The 21,296-nt window shown below is 33.7% G+C and overlaps 1 protein-coding gene across 6 annotated transcripts in view; it reads right to left on the minus strand.

Moving 5' to 3' along the window:
• TFPI (tissue factor pathway inhibitor) overlaps nucleotides 1-21,296 on the minus strand; it is a 64,837-nt gene that overhangs the window by 23,711 nt on the left and 19,830 nt on the right. For 4 of the 6 annotated variants that reach the window (XM_064586797.1, XM_054506101.2, XM_054506100.2 and 1 more), the window contains 3 exons: nucleotides 13,518-13,637; nucleotides 6,893-7,090; nucleotides 1,711-1,749 (listed from right to left, as the gene is read on the minus strand). In XM_064586797.1, coding sequence (XP_064442867.1) covers nucleotides 1,711-1,749; nucleotides 6,893-7,090; nucleotides 13,518-13,635 — 355 coding nt within the window. In that variant the 5' untranslated portion in view covers nucleotides 13,636-13,637. Of the gene's footprint in view, nucleotides 1-1,710; nucleotides 1,750-6,892; nucleotides 7,091-12,365; nucleotides 12,531-13,517; nucleotides 13,638-21,296 lie in introns of those variants that run through there. The other 2 variants (XM_045868386.3, XM_064586798.1) reach the window with 2 other exon arrangements.

The raw sequence follows: 21,296 nt of genomic DNA on the forward strand, positions 1-21,296 counted from the left end.
TATAAATGCTGAAGTTGAACTCTATAGACTGGGGATTCTGGAGGCTTGGTGATCTCGCTGAGCAAAGCAAGGTAATGAACTCAGTAGGTTATAATCAAAATTTAGGAGACGTTATTTTGCTATTGAATACTACCACTATTCTAGGATTAAGAAATCCATAAACCTACACAGAATGGAGAACATTTTTACTTTGTATTTAAGGAAATGTTATATTTTTTTCTTAATCAAGTTAGTACCAATCTGACAAAACTCATAAAAAATGTAGATTTAGAACTTGTTAAAGGTAAAAGAGCTCTGTTTCCCTGAATGTGCTCATTTTATAGTCAAGGAAATAGTTCAAATAGCAGAAGTGATTCCTCTAGTTCATAGCAGAGGTATGCCCCTCTGCATGCCATATTTGTTTTCCTCACACCTAGTAATTTATACTGTGCTTTATAATTTATAAGATTGTTTTTCATACACTGTCAGTTTTTGACTGTTTGGAGCCAATTAACTTTGGTAAAAATAAAATATTGCATTTTTGGAAAAATATCAATTAATATGAATTAGAAGAAAAAGAATGATTGAATTCCAAATCATTAAATATACATTAAATAGCATAATTTTATAGTAAATTTTATCTGCATACATTTTTTTCCTAATTTCACATTTTTGAAAAAATACCCTAACATTTAAATGTTGGTATTTCCTTTCACAAAAATACCATCTTTTACTTGGTGGATAAAACCCTCTATTGGTAAATATCCTGTATTCTTTGATACTACAGATAATGAATTTCATTTAATTGAAACATTGAACATTTCAGTAAAGATTAATTCAATTTTATAGAAAGCTATTTTAAAATTTGTAAATAAATACATCCACTGATAGTGTTTGTACAATCTTTGCAAGTGAATTTATTTTATAAATTTTGATTCAGTCTAGTAAGTCTTCAGTATCAGTCACAAAAGCATTCAACTCTTTCTCACACAATTAAATCAAAGTCAGAAAAATTAAAATACAGTTTGAATTTTGTAACTCTTTCATTTCCCAAGTTAAATAATTTGATCCCTTTGTTCAGTATTTTGTCATTCAAATGTAGATGACATAAATGGTAATTGGACCAAGTCAGCTTCTAGACGTTTACTAAAAGGAGTGTCTTTCTTGATCTACTGATATATTTTTTCATGTGCTAATGTAACATTTTAATCAGAAAATTATTTTTAGCTAAAACCAATAAATAATTTAAATCATAAAAGCTATGTACACACACTAATGTTGACAAGAGCAATCACTTATTGTTAAATATCTCCATTTACTTCTGCATATAGACTTTGACAACTCAAAGACATATATCAATTCAGGGAAATACTGGATATAACTTGCTAAAGATACACAATGCTGAGATTATCAAGGGAGTAGAGATCTGAGAACTAACAGCATCTAAATTACTGTTCAACAGATGTTAAAATAGCATGTGCATGGCTGTGGAATTCGACTGATCTAATACTAAATATCATTCTGCATTAGAATGAGAGTAAATATAGTGTTTGAAGACTTCCATACCAAATATCATATATGTTATTTTAAATTTTTCATTATATCCACTGAAATAAAACACCATTTCAAAGATTGTATGGATTTATGATGGAGTCCATATCAAAGAAAACTAAGAATTGAATTTCTAAGTGTCTTGTATAAATTCTAATTAGCATATAAATGAATGTTTACCTTTTTCTAATGTTGTCTCTGTCTTGGCCTGTGGATAAACTGCAAGAAAAAACAGTATGTGCGTCAATTATCAAAATTTATATAAATAAATTATATATAAATTTCAATTTAACAAACTAGGATGATGTATTTATTACCATTAAAATTATTCTTATACATAATATCAATAAATAGCTTAAATTTCTTATTTTCTCTAAAGATTAAATAATTTTAATTTTTATAGATATGAGGCCATCTGCATTTTAACATAATGTCAAAACTGGTGTTGAAAGTTTCTAACACATTGACAAAAATAAGAATTCATGGTGAACTACATTTGCTATTCAAAACACCTATGATTGAAAAACATTAAGATAATGTGAAATATGAAAGTAATTCAAGCAGCATACTTTGCATATCAAAACAGATAATTTCTGTAGAGACTTGGTAGTAGGGGTGGAAGAAACCAGAATTATCTCCTTTCCTGATTCCTTCCCCTGCTGCATTGTTTCAACCCAATCACAAGTTTTTATTATTATTTCCAAGTACAGAAGAGAAATGAGGCAAAAGGTATCTGTGACATATTTTTTGGTTTAACCTCAAAGAATTAATGGAATTTCTCCACTCAAAAACTAGAATGCTGCTTGTCTTTGACTCACTATATTCAAGTACGGATGCTAAGTTCTAATTTAAATGATAGGTAATGAAATTCAAATCAATATAATAAGTGAAGTTTTAATTTGCTCATGTAAACATTAGGAAGGCTGAGTGATGTTTGTTGTATAATCATGTTCTGCAGAGAAAAGCTTTGGTCAAGGCAGTTTATAATTAGTTGTATGGCCAGAGAGACAGGGAGTTGGGGGAATGAGTTGGCTTATATGCCCCTTTCAGCCAAAAATCAGCAGCTAGGTTATTCTTTTGAATATAAAATATCTTTGAAAGAGAAGGTAATGAGGCCTTCTTAAAAAGATTTTCCTATATTTTATTAAATAGTCTTTTTAAAAAGATATATATATATATAATTGTATTTTAAATATTAAGGAAACCTCAGGAGTCTTTCTCATTGTAAATAACCAACTGTTGACGTGTTTCAATTAGATAGTGGATTGTCATAATAAGCTTATATTGAAATATTTTAATGTACAATTAATTTGTTACAGTTTTAATTTATAAGGGCAAAGAAAGAATATATACAGATAAATATTACATCAGACTAGAGTGCTAAATAATCATTTTTACTGTTTTGCCTACTGACGGTAGCCATTGGATGGGAACATAGAAATGCTTGATTTCAATGTTCATGTAATATTAAAAGATAACTTGTTTTCTGATTCCATTCCAAGTTGGATTAATGTTAAGTAATTAACACATATTAAACAAAAAACAACCAAAAATTTTTCAAAATAATTACATTGATCTTGGCTAACTGTAAAATAATTAGGTTCTCAGCATAAAGAGGGCCACTGATTTCACTGGCTGCTTCCATAATATTCATACCTTATCATGGTAACTAAGCAGCATGTTTTACACATGTGTAAAAATTTAAACTATGAACATAATGAAAAAAATATGTAATTTAGCAGATAGAGATATTAACAGGCACTGCAGGATAAAATGACATTTGATGTCATTATTTTCTAAAGTTTCTAAGTGCTTTCAAGCCTACAGTCACATTATTTACTTGAAGGGATCTTTCCCTTGAACAAGTAATATAAATATCAGTATACATAACATTAATGATTTTGGTCTATGTGATTATCACATCCTCAGTGTGCACAGGAAGAAACTGAGCTTCAGAGAGTAACAACATTCAGGACTGAAACAAAACAAGCTTTCATCCCATTTATTTTTATTAAACTGTTATTCTATTCATAACATAATGTGTCCATCTTAGAAAATCAGTTAACTCTGATGGTGTAGTCTATTTTTGACTATTCTATTCCACTGATTTCTGTCTATCCTTATTCTCACATCATTCTGCTCAATTTCGGCAGCTGTGCTATAACTCTTGAAATCGGGTAAAGTCTGGGGCACCTGTGTGGTTCAGGCTGTTAGCATCTGACTCTTGGTTTCGGCTCAGGTCATGATCTCAGGGGTGTGCGACTGAGGCCCACATTGGCTCTGAGCTCAGCTCAGAGTCTACTTGAGGTTCTTTCTCTCCACCCCACCTCCCCCCCGCCCCGTCCCTCTCCCTGCTCATTCACATGTGTGCATGTGCTCTCTCTCTCTCTTTCTAAAATAAAAAAAATCTTTTTTTTAAAAAAAGGAAATCAGATAAAGTCCTCCAAATTTGCTCTTTTATTCAGAATTGTTTTAGCCATCCTAGGTCCTTTGTATTGCATATCATTTTTAGAGTTGACTAATTAATATATAAACCAAAATGTGCTGGAATTTGGTCTAGGATAAAATTTCCAGATCCGTTTGGGGAGAATTTACATCTCAACTAAAGCGCACCTTTCAATCTATTGTTTTATATCTCTGTTCATTAAAGTCTTCTTTATTTGCCAATGAATTTTTAACAATGTTTTATAGATTTCATTGTAAATGTTATGTACTTTTTTATTTAAATCCATCACTAAGAATTTCATGTTCCATTATTTAAATGAAATTGTCTTTTTAAGAATTTTGTCTAATTTTCTATTTGTTCATTGCCAGCATGTGTGTAAATATTTACATTGTCCTTTTATCCAGTGAGATTTCTAAAGTCATCTGCAAGTTCCTAAAATTTTTCATATATGTAATTAGGTTTTCTCCCAGTCATGTGGATGCTCTGGGAGATGTTCCATTTACAAATCCTTACAATTATTTTCTCTAACTTATGGAATTTCACCAAATGCATGCAGTATTGTTGTTCAGTGACAAACTCAAAGGGACTCTTGTTCTGACTTTTTAGCTTTTTCTCTACATATGTCCATACTCTCCCACATATTATGCCCCAAAACCCATTGACCTCAGTCTCCTAATCTCCAATCTCCATATTCTCTACCAGGGAGACCACCATCCTGTGCTTGGGCTCCCCTCCTTTAGCTATGGTTCAGAAGTGCCTTCCTGCAGAAAGCTGGGGAGACTGGACTCACCTCACATGTTTCCCTTCTCTAAGGGATCACAATCCTGCACTGCCTTTTTTTTTTTATTATTTGACAGAGAGAGCGAGAGAGGGAACACAAGCAGGGGGAGCAGGAGAGGGAGAAGCAGGCTTCCCGTCGAGCAGGGAGCCTGATGTGGGGCTCGATCCCAGGACCCTGGGATCATGACCTGAGCCGAAGGCAGACGCCTAACGACTGAGCCACCCAGGTGCCTCCTGCACTGCCTTTTGATCCATGTCTGCCAACAGTTGCTTCATATATTTTGTCTAATTTTCTAATCATTTATATTATGAGAGAAAGTTCTGTTTCAGCGCTTCCATCATAGCTGAAGATAGAATTGTCTCTTTAGGTGATTTTTTAAAAACCTAGCAATCCTTTTTATATATACTAGTTATATCCTTAACAGTAATTTACTATACACAACACTCATATATTCAAACAATAAGTGGCTCTTGCAGATGTAATAAGGAGATGGAAGCCAGAGACTCATATTTATATGCTAGGTAGTAATGATGTTTAGAAGATACTGTAAGCAAGGAGGTCACTGAAGAACGAAATAATTATATTTGATTAATTTCTAAAGAAAAGGGTAATTTTTATATGATGGTGAAATAAAAGAAACAGGTATGTATCGTGGGAAAGAGGCCAGCTGATGAAAATGTTAGGCTGCTAAAGGAGAAAGTGAGAATTACAAAGAATGAGGCAACCAGGCCTCTAGCCAAGGTGCTGAACCTGAGTGCTATTCAACTCAACACAAAAGGATACTCGGCCCAGTATGGATGAGAAGGAGGTATAATGAATGGAAAATGACCAGGCAATCACCAAAACCAGGGGCCCACCAGAGGACCACTGAACTGCATAATCTCTCTTAGTAACATTTCCAGCACTTGTATGGAGAAGAAAGAAGGAAATAAGTGCTCAAGTTCAAAGAAATATATTCACATCAATCCTTTTCTGTCAGCTCTGGAATATACCAAAACAAAACAAAACAAAACAAAAAAAAACCTCACAGAGTCACACAGGGGAGAAGTTCTCTCTTTTCACCACAGTGAGATTTTCCGACAGGCCAAGAGCATCATGATGCCAAGGCTATTTTGTAAAAGCTGTTTGGGAAAGCATTATCAAAGTGAGAATGCAGAGCTGTCTGTTTTGCAAAAAGCAAGACACCTAGTGTTACTAACTAAAGATACCATCTCTATAGACTACCATTTAATTCAACTAGCTCTAATAACATGCCATGGGGAAATTTGGGACTAGACCCTGGGAAGATAAAGACCATTCAGATTCTTCTATCCCTTAAGTAGTTCACAATTCAGGAGAATTAAACAGACATAAAAGCATTTAAAATTTTGACCAGCAATTATCTGGAATTTATCTCAGTGAGATGAGATAAAACCACATTATAGTTTGTAAAATTCAGGGGGAAATGTTTTAGTAGGATTAAAGCAAAATAAAAGTGTCCCATAAAACTTACCAACAATATAATATGATATACTTTTAAACATTATAAATTAGTAAAAATATGAAAAGTTGGGCTTGGTAAAGTCTACATGGCTCAGTAAGGTTCATATTTTCTTTTCTACAATATTCTAAGGCCCTAAAGAGAATGACTTAATTTTCATATATATATTTCTGCTCTCTGATGCAGTTTAGAATTTTCTAATTAGTAGTTACTGAAAGCCTCAAAGTGGATTCTCAGATTCATTATTTTGACAGGAGATAGCTATAAGATCACTATACTGATAAAGGGAAGACTAAGTCAATATGACTGTTTCTTTCATGCCAACTCATAGCTGCCCAGGAGGCTGAATTATACCCACTTCACTGCAGATATAAAATCAGTGAACTTAAAGGTTTTTCTTCTTTATTATAGAGAAAAATATAGGATAACAAATGGGGCTTAATATAATTTGTAATAACTAATATGAAAAATGAAAAATAGTAGTTGAACATGAATGCCAAAAATGTGAAAAGAATATTCCTTGGAATGTTCAAATAGTTCTAACTTCTTTTCCTAAAATTATCAAATCTATAATTAGATCTAATAACCCTAAACTTTTTTAAAAAGTTAAAGGAGCCTAAAGGCTCCTGGGTGATAAGTGTCTCTAGAAACCTACCTCTCATACATTTTTCTTCGCACTCTTCCAGACTTCCAAATCGATTCTGATTTCCTTCACATCCCCCATACATAAATTCTTCACACTGTTGAGTGTGAATGTTGAAAAAAAATTGTGTAATCATTGCTCTGCATGGGCCATTATCCGCTTTCAAAGCACAAAATGAATGTAAAAGTTTCAGTGGTGGCAACTCAACATCTACAAGTTAAAAATAAAAGATATAGAACCTTTCATCCACATAGTAATAGTGTTCTTTATTTCCTTTTCAGTACGTCGTAATTTTTCTTAAAAAGCACAACAGAAATAACACAGGCTGAAGAAAACATGACAAGTTATTAAAAATTATCAAAAAGGTAAATAAAGTTTATAAACACACCAAATGAAACAGATTTTATCAACAATTAAACTTTAGGAGTAGAATAATTTTCTAGACTCGCTTTAGGGATTTGGCTTAAACATACACCAGTTGACCAGTATGGAAATGCATGGTCGTTGTACGGTAACCAATGTGTTGACGTTACGAGTAAGTAAAGATGTCTTTTTAAATTCAGCAGTTTTTAAGGGCAGACATTAATGGACAGCTCTTTGATTTGCTCTCCCTAATCCACAGTTGTGTCATTTTTTGCACATAAACAACTTTTTAAAAGCAGTACATACATATTCATATGTACACACACACACACACACACACACACATACATCACACTGTATTAAGCCATTCCCAAATAATGGAAATGTTGGTGTTTGGTATTACAAATACATATATGTCATGGTCCATTCTTTTACTTACCATGGTTTGTTTTTAACAATGTTGAGAAAACTTAATGCTGTCTGTATTTTAAAATAGAATGAGGCAATTCTTTTGATCTTGAGTGAGAATTTTTTCCCCTCAATATTCAATCACTTATTTTAGTCACAGAGGAATTTCATATCTTGGGAAGGGACTTGTATATACAGAAAACTCAAAAATTTTAAATTTTATGAGGTCTAATGTTAATAGAGGCTTAATTTTAAGTAAGTTGCATTTGCTTATAGAATCTATCAGTAAGATAGACACTGAAAATTGTGGTTGGTACTATCAAAATCATCAAGAACAAATAATGTCATTAATACTCCTTGAGTATTGTCTATAATGTATTTTCCAAGACTTTCAGTATTCACTATGATCACTTCTGAGGGGCCTAAGCCAATTTGCCCTTTAGAGGGCAGCAGTATGCTGCTAAATTAAAACAATCTGATTAAGTTTAGGTATCTTCCGAGAAAGGGTTTTAATGCACTATAAAATAACTTACTTTGAAAGAAGATGAAAGGATGTCATCATTTAAAAATACATAAAACCTTTTAAAAGCATTAAATAAAAGAACAAGTGTGAATATATAACCATCTAGAAGGAAATCAATTTTGAATGTCCTGTGGTTTCAAAACTTCTGGGAATTTCTTGAAAGAGAAGATAAACATATCATAAAAGTTGGATTAGATAATTTTATCAAATGTCTTCTACCTTTTGTTACCTTAATGATCTATATCGAATTAATGTCAAGTAGTAGCCACATGTCAGTAGTGTTATTTTATCTTGATGATAAAATAATTGGAATGTTGTTTTTTATTTTCTATATGGGTCTAAAATGATAAGTAAACCCTGAAATCTTAGAAGGGTTAAAAATACCGCTTTCTGTACGTAAATTATTATTATGCTGTTTCATTCATTTGACAGTAATTATTTATGAACATGTGAATTTTATCTCAACCACTCTTCCACTTTTAAACTTAAAATCAAACTTCAATTTATAAAATGCCATATCACCATTTTGATTTCTTTGATAACTGAATTGACAATTTTTTTCAGTTGAAATAAGTTGAGCTTACAGAAATGATATAACAGTAAAATTTCTGACCCAAATTTGATAAGATAGAATAACATAAAACAGATTTATTTATTATGACACACAGACCTTCATCTACAAAAGACGTGGATATTTTTAGCACCAAACACAATTTTCATGAATTGGTTAGTTCTCAAGTTAGCTAATTATTACTGGTCAAACCTTTAAGGAATGTTGAATTTTATGCACCTGTGCGGGTTATGTACAATCAAAAAATATATCATTTGGATGTTGATCTATGGGATTTTTTAAAATAATTTTCCACCAATTATATAGTGTCCCTAAAGCCAATCAATCTCTATAATATATATGTAAATAGTTTACCAAAATGAGTAAACAACTATTCATTGACATATGTAAATTATTCTCATTTCTTTGCTTTTTAATTATGTACCTAATATTTTATGCTGATGAACTTATTTGAATATGATTGGCTTTAAAATGTCTCTCAAGGCATATCAAAAGTTTCTGGCACCTAATGATATGGATACTTCAGAATTATAAATTTTCCTTAAATGTTCCTGGACTTCCCTGGAATTCTTAATTTTCTTAAATTACATACACAAATACTTTTCTCTACATAAATTCATTATATATTTAATATATATTATAGCACTTATATATACATTATATATAAAATAGCATTTTAGAAAGTTGGTAAAAATATCTTCCATAGGCAAATAGGTGAATATAAACAAAAAAGTGATTTATGAAAAAACATGTTTTCCATTCATCACTGAAATTACAGTTGTCGGTTTGAAATAAAAAATAACTAAAAACCTTTTCTGAGTAGTAGTATACTTGTGATAATTATGACTGCTGCTTATATTCTCTTAAAGATTTAGAATACTGTCACTGACATTCTGACTTGTTAAGAGTTGTGAGAAGCTAGAAGACTTTGCATCTAAGACCCTAAGCAGTGCATTTTACCCACGACAAGCATCATTGCATTAGCACAATACGTTTGTACACTCTAGACACATTTTTATGCGACCGATAAAAACTTGACCTGTCAGTTCTATAAGTATCTGATCTTAGAATCAGATCTCAGAATCTCAGAGGTCACATATATAATTTTGAGAAAGGAGCTAGGAATAATAATATTCTGATATTCTGAATCTTATGGCTATATACCATTACTTCAGAAATTCCTATAGCACTCCTTAGATAATATGATGGTCCCTGATTCCCATATTAATGTGACTTCAGATCTTTATAGACACAGTACCTCAGACAGGAGCCTGTAGTCTAATACTCTACCTGTAGAACCCAGGGGGCTTTATCTAATACCTGAGTTGCTATAGATATTTAGGAGAACTAGTTCTTATAAATAGTAATTTACATAAGGTTCTTTTTCATTGATGATGCCTCTGATTTCGACTTTTGATATATTTGATAGTCCTTTTCATCATGCCAAACTTTTATTTTACATTTTCTCCATTAAGCATATACCACACCGAGTTCAACTTGCTATTTAGGAATTGTGCCACAAGGTGGTGGCCATCAGCCACAGAAATGAAAGCTGGTTCCCCATATTTGTCCTTGTAGTAGTTAATACTAGCTAATGTTGTTTACTAATTACTGTGCTCCAGACATTTTGTAATTACATTATTTAGTAATCACAACAATCTTCTGAATGAGGTATTCTCTCCATTTACAACTTATAAAACAGCACTGTAGAAATTAATTGCTCTGTTCCCACCCTAAGTTTTATACGCCACATAGTTTTATACCAGATGTGTCTCACACATTCTTAATAATTGAGTGATATTGTCACAGTCTGTATGACTGAGATTCCTAGATTGGCATTTAGGTAAAGCACATAGATTTAATTCTAAAATTTACACTCAATACATTTTTTTCTCAAATGCACCTTATAAAAACTAAAAATGTTTCAGCTATGAAAGTAGGTGATTTTATAGCAATTTCCCAAGTGAAACACTAAGAACTAATTTTAAACTATATTTTATTAATTTATTATCAAATTATTCATCTTTACTGTTCACATTTTAGTGTCTTTCTTAGCTGAATCATATATTAGAATATTCTTTCGTGCAGTCAGCTTATGACCCACCCTTGGCAGAGCATCCCTGAAGTGGGGGAGTGATGAGGTGTGGTCTCTCAGATGTAGTACCATGCCACTCCACCCAAAAGGGATGGAAGTCTGTCTTGGTTTTCATTTTTTACCTTGGATAAATCTTTTTGAAAGTTAACAATTGTGTGTTGATCATGGGTCAGGCACTGTGGGGTCATGGCAGATATGATAGTAAATTAAGTGGCAGTAGCCCCGCCCCTTCCCTGTCATGTAGCATGCAGACACTGAAGATTTATAAACATTCAAGAAGTTCAAGGTGCTGTGTTTGTGCATAATAAGATAGCTAAGCTTGTCTGGAGAGTCAGGGATAGCTTTCCTGAGACTTGAAACGGAGACTGAAGGAAAGTGTTAGTGATAAGGATCTGCCTAACCCCATGTAACTAGAAAACATATGCAGGGCAGTGTAATAGGGAATTTAATCTGATGCAGCCAGATGAACAGAATTATGGTTTTTATTGTATCATTTTTGTAATTGATTTCTTGCATTTTATGTCTCACAATCTGAGGATTACAATCTCACTCTCCCCTCCCCCTGTCCTGGGACGTTGGATAGTAGGCTCATGATAATATTTGGGGACATGTCATGTCCCCGACTGTTAGAGTCCTCATTCTCCTGGAACTTGTTTGGGAACCAAGAGCTTTAAGGTAACTTACTATTTAAGAGTCTACATGCTGTTTGATTCTCTCATGAAAAGATTTGATTTCTCTGGCAGGGAAGAACATAGGCATACACTCTTTGCCTTCTCCGTGCCGAAAAATGTGCCAGGTGCTTTTATGCAGTTTATATAACAACCATATGAACATAGTTATTTGCATCACTTACATATCGATTAAGACACTGGGAGTCAGAGTTTACCTAACTCGTCTAATTTTGCAAAGCTACTGTGTGGCAAACCCCACATGCAAACTTAGATCTGCCTGATTGTACATCTTACGAAAGACACTTAGCTTTCTCTAAATGCTCCCTGCTTAATCTTCTCTCTCTCACTCTAAAGGAATTTTTAAAAAGAGCTTATCACTACTGTTTTTTATTATAAAAAATTTTATTATATTTCATCCTCCCTGCTGGTTAGACTGATTGAGAAAAAGCCTACTATTGCCTTGTGAGAAAAATGATAAGATCGTGTATGTTTTCCTCTAAGATGATAGTACACTATTCGATGAAATGGTATACTTCTATAAAAAGATGGCATGACCTTGGCACAGTGTGATAAATGGTATCTTCAGAATTGAATTGATTCTGATGTGGGATCATGCTATTTCAAGACTGAAAACAAAACAAAACCAAAAAAACCCAAAACTGGTTAAGACTGTGCAGCCAGTCAGTTAGGTGATCTTCAAGTCTAGCTTTCAGATAAAAAATGTTTTCTTAGCCGGCTTTGCTTGTTCTGAATTTATCAAGAGCTTTTAAACTCCAGCTTAATTATTAATGGGTTAACTCTGGTTTCTTGGCTGACTGTATCAGCAGCAACAATGTCAGGAAACTTCTGATTACCTGGCATGCATTTTCTCAGCCTAACTGAGGGACATCAGATTAGGTGAATATTGGGGATCCTTTCTCCTCCCACTTTCCAAGATGGGTTGCCTGCTTTTTCTCTGTGGGGACTTTATTCTCTACATTTCTTCTCTTCTCAGCTTCCAGAATATTAGAAACCATCTCCTTTGATAAATGAGACAAATGAAGAATTAGAGCTTATTTCATAATGCCCAAATTCTCATTTTATAAGGCACGTTATAGTGTTTACTTTGTTAGTGTTTCATCTTTAGGAAGTTTTTATAACAATATTTTTTCCAGTGACAATTTAATAGTCTCCCCTGTGAAACTGTGAGATTCTTCAGAACTTGGTCTGAGTCATCACTGTTTCCCTAGTACCTACCAATTTCAAGCACATAAGATATATTTATTCAATCTTTATCAAAGGGAAGTACATTGAACAAAATCCCTTTCAAGGGTGCTTAGATACATGAAATAAGAATGTATTTATGGAAGTCTTTGGTACACCATCAACATACATACCAATAGAAGCTATCACTTTGTTCATATTGTCACACCATTACCAGTGACTTGAGATTTCTATCAATAATTTACTAATTTTCCACAAAATAGTACTTTTAAGAAAGAAATATATAGAAACAATCACTGTACATTCTTCTCCTTGTTCTATTGCTGATTGTTAATATTTTATTTTTAGATACGGAGCTTTATGAGATTAGAACTAATTTGTATTAGGCCAGATCTCCTAATGTCCTGTTTTACTAGATTCTCACACTGGACTCATCTGGGAAGTTCTTGAGAATAAGGCAAAAAAGCAGAGAATATCTATAGTTTCCTTTCCCTTCTCACACTTTTCCCAGCCAAAGGATGGCATCAAGGTTCACAGCTATTTCTACAATACTTTGTTCCTTGCAATTGTCCAGAGATACTTCAATGTTTAATCTTATCGCCTGGAAAAAAAAAAGAAGTCTTCCTTTCTAAAGTGATTTTTTTTTGGTCTAAATTTTTTTGGGGGGGGGGCAAATTACATGTAAGACATGTAAGTCACTAATGTAAAAGCTAATTTTCCCACGCAATGGAGAAAAATATATTACATTTTGGGATTAAAATTGAGATCTTTAGCCGAAAAATATGAATGCTTTTATATTTTACCTGTAATATCTGTATATTCTTCAGCTTCAAGGACAGCACTAAGAAGGGCAGAGGCACAATTAAGCAGCAGATACACAGACACCCAAAAAATCTGTTCTTTCTTCATTGTATAAATCATCTCTGAAATACAGAACCCAGATATATTTAATTAAGAGTTAATGTCAAATTATCTATAGACTAGCAGGAATCTTATGCACGCCTCCAAATGTAAATTTCTATGACACTTAATCTGTACTGTCTGCAAATTCCATGAGTCCTATTTAAAACATGTGCATGTAGCATTTAATATTGTAGACACACATGTGTTCAGTGCATATGTCTAATAATATTCAAGTATGCAGCTCATGTTTCAACCTTGAAAATACAAATTAAAATGGCAACAATTGATCATCATGCCTAACTATGTATTAAGATCCATTTTCATATACAGTTCTATTTGCACATCTTTCTCACAGCTATTCTTCTTTCTCAGTCAGAATTATATTTTAATATCTCTGGCATTTTTCTATTATTTCATTAATGCAACTTTCAATTCCTGATTTCTCTTTCCCATGGCTTCAGTCCTTCTCTTCAAAAAGAAAGACATTTTCCAAATTTTTGTCTTTGTTTCCTATAAAATATATTTGTTTGTATAACCAATTTCTTAACCAGATTTTCTATGAGATAGCAGGCAGAACTGCTGAAAAAAGAAATCTTTAGCATTCTAGCAAGTCCTTTACCCCAGTCTTCCACCCTCAATTTAGGTAGGTATCTGATTCAAAAGATTTTCATAGAAAAGTGACTTTAAGTGATAAACCAACATATTTACACTCTAAGGGAAACAGATTTCAGAAGGAGAGTGAGACTTCCTCTTTCAAAATGATTTAGAGTTCCACAGTAAAAAATAATGGAAAAACCACACTGAAATTTTTTTAAGGCTCTTTCTACTTTGGATTCAAGGATGGGTGTTCATATAGCATAGGAAGAGAAAAAGAAGGAACATATGCACATGTTCAGCCACTGATGTTATAAGTCAGGAATGAAAGAGAAATCTTATCAGTAAGGATTCACAAATGCAAGAACAGATATTCCATCTAAAATAATTTAGAGACTTCTCTGTTTACTCCTATAATGAATCATAGCTGCCATATACACCGTTAAGGTATATGTAGTTTTATAATAAATAATAAAGCAATGCCATTTTGCTTTAAGCTTCATTAAAATCACTAGTGAAATGTACAACCTATTTTTTCACAACACTTTGTAAATGTTAACATGTATTTGATTTTTCTGTCAGTAGCCATGTTATATACCTCTGTGTCATATCATTAACTATTTGAATCCACAAGTATATTTGTATATATATGAATGCATATATATGTATATATATATATATATATATATATGTATATAATTTTGAAGAGTCGATCACCTAAACTTCTAGTCTTTATCTTATTTTTGAAAATGTAGTTTTTGGGGTGCCTGGGTGGGTCAGTCAGTTAAGTGTCTACCTTTGGCTAGGGCCCTGATCCCAGGGTCCTGGGATCGAGTCGAGCGTTGGGCTCCCTGCTCAGCGGGGCGTCTGCTTCTCCCTCTCCCTCTGCCCCTCTCTCTTCTCCTGCTCTTTCTCTCTTTCAAGTAAATAAATGAAATCTTAAAAAAAAAGAAAAGAAAAGAAAATGTATTTTTTGGGGCGCCTGGGTGGCTCAGTCATTAAGAGTCTGCCTTCGGCTCAGGTCATGATCCCAGGGTCCTGGGATCCAGCCCCGCATCAGGTCTCCTGCTCCGCGGGAAGCCTGCTTCCTCTCCCACTCCCCCCGCTTGTGTTCCCTCTCTCACTGTGTCTCTGTCTGCCAAATAAATAAATAAAATCTTTAAAAAAAAAAAAAGAAAATGTATTTTTCAAGGACTCTTCTATTTCCATTAGTTTCTTTGAGATATATGGCCCTGTGATATTTTGAGTGCAAAATATAGCTTATTTTTCTATCCCATCGTTTAGGGAACAGGCTGAAGTTGGGTGCCTAAAGACCTTGATGAGAATTTGGGCTGTAAACCCACCAAGTTCCTTTCTTTAAAACTATTGGCCTACAGTGTTGCCTAATTTTAGTAGTTTTAGACTTTCCGTGGTTACAAGGATCAGAAGCCAGCTCAGACAGTTTGCTTATTCATTCTAGAGAAGGTGGAACAAGCTAGGATTAGAAAGGGAGGTTTGTGGTTGGATCTGAGAGTCAGGGAGCTGAATGCCGTTAGAAGTCTCTCATAGCTATTGCACTCCTTAACAAGTGTTACTCTCCTTCAGTGCAGCCCAGCTTTCTCTATGTAGGAGGATGCGTAGCACTGATATTTCCAGGGTTTTAAAGCTTAAAAGATCCTTCCATCAAAACAGTATGACTGCTTCTCTTTATGACTAGTGTCAAATAGCTTGAGAATAGCACTGATGGTTTCAATTTGTAGGAAATGCCCCCTTCACTTTTGGACCAATACATTTGAGGTGAAAAGCTGTTAGGAGACTAGCATAGATTTGGAGGAGCTGAAATGGACTTTCTTAGGGTTGGGGAATGGGATAATGTGGTAACATTGCAAATCTCTATGTAAGTATACGGTTTTAGGATGGAGTGGACAAGTGTGGCTCCCAGGAGGAGTGGATTGTTGCTTCCAGAAAAAGGAAGGGTGTCGGGCAGATAAAACGATGAGTATGCACTGTAGCAACCCAGACTAATTAATGGCTGATCCAGAACTTGAATTCAAGTTAGAATAACCTCCCAGAGTGAAAGATTGATTTTGGCACATCACTGAAAAAACAGTACAACTTCTTATGATACTGATAAAACTGTAATCTATAGAGATCAATTAGAGTGAAGTGACTTAATTACAGATCATTGTAATTAGTTTCCTTTTTAAAATTTCCAGCTGCATCACTGAGTTACATTGCAAAATGGCCATCAAGACAGCAAATCCAAACTGAAGCTATGCATTGGTTAACTCACTCTGCCTTTCTGCACTCTATTTCTTGAATAGCTGACCCCATAAAAATATCTACTACCCTACTAGCCTAGTACCATATAGAAAAATTGATTCAAAGAAATTCAAAGATCTGAATGTGAAAGATAAAACATTAAATCTTGTAAAAGAAACATAGGAGAATATGTTCATGATGAGGTTGGCAAAGGTTTCTGAATCAGGATACAGACAGCACCAATTATAAAGTAAAATACTGTTAATTTGATTTCATTAAAATCAACTCCTGCTCATCAAGATAAGCACCATTAAGACACTGAAAAGGCAAGCTGTGAGAAAGTGTTTGAAATTCATGTATCTGAAGATTATACATTGAAAATGTATGAGGAATTACAAATAAATATCCAACTAAAATGGGTTAAAGATTGACCGGGCACTTCTCGGAAGATTATAGGCAAATAGCAAATAAGCATATTTAAAAGATAGTCAACATAATTAGTCATCATAAAAATTAAAATTAACACCATTGTGAGATAGTATGACAAAATTTAATAAAAACTGACAATATAAAGTGTTGATGACTTGAACCTTCACCATTGTTGGGATTATGCTATCTGAATTATTTGTGTTCCCCAAATTCTTATATAGAATCCTAACTCCCAAATGTGATGGTATTAGGAGGTAGGGTCTTTCAGAGATGATTAGGTCTTAGGGTATAAGATTCATGTTCTTATAAAAGAGACCCCACAAAGATCCCTCATCCATTCCACTGTGTGAGGACTCAGCGAGAAGGTTCTCAGCGAGAACCAGGAAGAAGGCCCTCACTCTTGCTAATCCCTTTTAATTTCTAATCAATATCAGAATTTATTTAAGCAAGAATATATTATATAAATGTGTTGTGTCAGTGACTAGTTGTGTGTAATAATATGTTAGACAGTAAGAGAGATTAAGAAATCTGGAGGAAGCCTTGACCCTTAGGAATTTACATGTAACCAACTGAGTTAAATAAAAATGCAATGTTAAATGCCTAGATAAATTGTCAGGGTATATTTGCATACACCAGGCACATAGTAGTGGAAAATAAACATATGTTAAATTATTTAACTTGGATAAAAATAGAATTTATATTTTGGGACAACAAACTAAAAATCCTAAACTTAGCTCTGCCAGCAACCTGTTAAGTAACCTTTGGAAATTTATATTTTTATTTTTTTAAAGATTTTATTTATTTATTTATTTGACAGAGAGTGAGAGAGCACAAGCAGGGGGAGCAGCAGAGGGGAAGGAGAAGCAGGCTCCCTGCTGTGCAGGGAGCCTGATGCGATGCGGGGCTTGATCCCAGGACCCTGAGATCATGACCTGAGCCAAACACAGACACTTAACCAACTGAGCCACCCAGGCACCCCTATATTTTTAAACCAATTTATAAAACACATGATTTTGACTACATTTTCGTTAAGTTCCATTCCAGTTCTAAAAATTTATGCATTTTAATTAACACATTTTATATACTCCACAGAATAATTTACAGTTATGTTGTTTAACTTACATTTTCCATTCACTTTAATGCTAAGCTGCAGTGTTAATTTTATCCTTTAGGTCAAGATGTGTTCTCAGAATATAAGTTCAGCAAGATGTTATTAGCTGCTACATTTAAAAAAAAGTGTTCATAGGCTAATATATATTTATGTCTGAATTAAAAACCTTATATATAAAAAAAACCTTATATAGGTTTCTCAACTGTAGGACATTTATAGGATCCTTATTATGGTAATGTGCAATTGTATCTTCTATGGGAGAATAGAGTAAATGCATTTCCAAACGTATATGACAAGGGGCTATTTTCCCATAAAGTGTTTTTTGGAAAATACCTTGACAAATAATGTTACATTTAAGGAGAAGTCAGTAGATATTCTGAACTAGAGGAATATTAAAAAGCATGATGTGATCTGTGCTTTAATAAAATCCAGCATGTATGGCAAGATGTCAAGAGGGCAAAATTTAAGTGGAATTGGCAGGTAGAATGTTGCAGAGGTTCAGGTTGAAATTATGAGCAGGGAACTATCAGTGGAACTACAGAGAAAAGGGCAGGTTTGAGAGACTTTTTGAGTTAAGTATTGATAAAATTGAGTAATTGAGTAAATACAGGATATAAAGAACAGAGAATTCAAGTATAGCCTGAGTGAATTACTGTGTTAGTCACACAATAGGTAATTTATAGTTAGGTAAATTAATATAAGTATTGATTGGTGTACATATTAGGGAGGAATTCAATCTGGACAGATTGTATTTGAGGTTATGTTTTCTAAGTGGAGCTGTATAAAGGCAGTTAAAGATGTAAGACAAGAGCTGGGAAATGTTTTGCTACATCATCATCATCATCATTGTGAGGCAGGGTCATTTCACCAAGGGAAAGGATGCCAATAAATCATTTCCAGCTCCCCCTTCAACTTTATTTCCTATCATCTTTCCTGTAATCATTTGGCTTTATGGACCCTGCCTACTAATCCCTTGGCTTCAATGAAACTGCTAATTCTTGAACAAACCATACTCATTCTAGGTGTGGTACTTTGAAACTACTGTAGTTTCTTGTCATGGGAATACTCTTCTACAAGGTAATGGAACAGCAGACTCCTTCTTTTAGTTAGGACCCTGTCCAGAAAGCCTCTCCTCCAAAAGATTTTCTTGGAGCACCATATTTAAAAAGTAACCACCACCAGTTCCTCATCATTTCCTATACCAATAACCTGGCTTTTCTTTTTTAAGGTTCTTTGCCTTTTCATTACTGAATTGTAGAAGTTCTTTATCTATTATGGGTATAAATACCTTGCCAAATATATACATAATAAATACTTTATCTTGGTTTATTGTTTATCCCTTCTTTTTCATATAAGTGTCTTGATAAGCACAAGTTTTTATTTCTAGTAAATTTGATTCTTAAAAGCAATTCAATAGTTCAGTAGCTATCAGTGTATCTACAAGTTGCACAAACATTGCCCCCATCACTTTTAGAATATTTCCATTATCCTATAAGGAAACCCCCACCCTTTAGCCATCCCCTCCTTGCTTCCCAACCTCCCCATTCCACATCCCAAGGTAACTATTAATCTAATTTCTGTCTCTGTATATCACCTAATTCTAGACAGTTCATATAAATGAAATAATCCACTATATGGCCTTTTGTGTCTAGTTTCTTTCATTTAGCATAGTGTTTTCAAGGTTCATCCATGCTATAGCATGTATCAGTACGTCATTTCTTTTTATTGCTGAAAATATCCTATTGTATAGAGATGCCATAATTTATCCATTTATTAGTTAATGAGCATTTGTGTTTTTCCCACTTTTTGGGTATTATGAATAAAGTTATGAACATGTGTGCACAAGTTTTTGTGCAGACATATGTTTTCATTTCTCTTGGGTATATAACTAAGAGTGAAATTATTGTATCATATAGTAATTCTGCTTAATCTTTTAAGGAACTGCCAGATTGTTTTTCAAAGCAGCTGTACCATTTCACATTCCTACTAGTAATGTTTTGCTTTGTTTTCTGAATAGCACTTAGCACCGTTTACCTATTTATTTTTGTACATGTTCACTGTCTCCATCACTAAAGCATTTTCCATTCTTAGCATAGACACTTTATATTACATTCACAGATCTATGTTTAGTACCCGAAATAATGACTAAGTAATACTTGGTGAATAAATGAATTAATTAAGATATATTTTGTGGGCTAAAATTAGGTTACAGTATGGATCTTTGGATATATCCATGTAGTTTTATTTATTTCTGCCAATCCCACCAAAAAATAAAGAGATTAGAAGCAAATGTGATGGAGTGGTCATCCATCCATATTTTTTTTTAATTTATCTATTTGACAGAGAGAGAGATAGCAAGAGCAGGAACACAAGCAGGGGGAGTGGGAGAGAGAGAAGCAGGCTTCCCACCAAGCAGGGAGCCCGATGTGGGGCTTGATCCCAGGACCCTGGGATCATGACCTGAGCTGAAGGCAGACGCTTAATCACTGAGCCACCCAGGCACCCCCGTATTTCTTTTTCTAATGGTATTTTTTATATTGTTTTCTGGAAGTATGAAATATTCCAATTGAAAAATTTGTAAAAGAAAAGGTAAATAGAGTGGATTTTGTGTTTATAAAATTTTGCTTAAATGGTAGGTATTTTCCAAATCAAAAGAGGAACAAGAGCGATTGCTAAAATCCAATCAATGGTATAGATGGTAGTATGTAGGAGAGATGCCAAAAGGTATATTTAGAAAAGAGGTAATTAGGTGAAAGAAATGTATTATTTGTTATTTCACTATTTATTTATATTAATATTCTTTAGAGAGTATGTGAAAGAAAGGGAAATGGTCTGTATGAATCTAGGAAGTGAGGAGCCAGAAATGGAAAGGAAAGGGGAAGAACCTTGAGATTTTCACTTATTGAGGATATAAGCTTATCTATGAACTTCATATCAACTATAATCCTCTGAAAAATCTTATCCTATATGAAATATTATACCCATCTTTAGAAAACTGAGGCTCAGAAAAAGGGTATAACTTTTCCAAATAGAATGAGACAGAGCTAAGTTTGCACCCATATCTCTGTAACTCCAGAGCTCATGGTCATATCACCATACCAAGATGCCTTTCCAAAAACTGGTCAATCAGTCTTCAGCGATGTCTACAAAGCACCCTGCCTACAAGGTTACTCTGGTTTGCTTGGCAAGTATATCACTGTAGTAGAGATGGCTATATTCCTTATGGAAACCAAGATCCATCCAATCAATCTAAGTAATGTCCCATGCTGTAATCCCAAGTAATACCTTTCCTTCTTCCCTTCCT

The sequence above is a fragment of the Mirounga angustirostris genome, unplaced genomic scaffold (genome assembly GCF_029215605.1).
Source record: "Mirounga angustirostris isolate CCGP_5_RB_7025 unplaced genomic scaffold, mMirAng1.0.hap1 SCAF_3, whole genome shotgun sequence".
In the NCBI taxonomy this organism is placed as follows: domain Eukaryota; kingdom Metazoa; phylum Chordata; class Mammalia; order Carnivora; family Phocidae; genus Mirounga; species Mirounga angustirostris.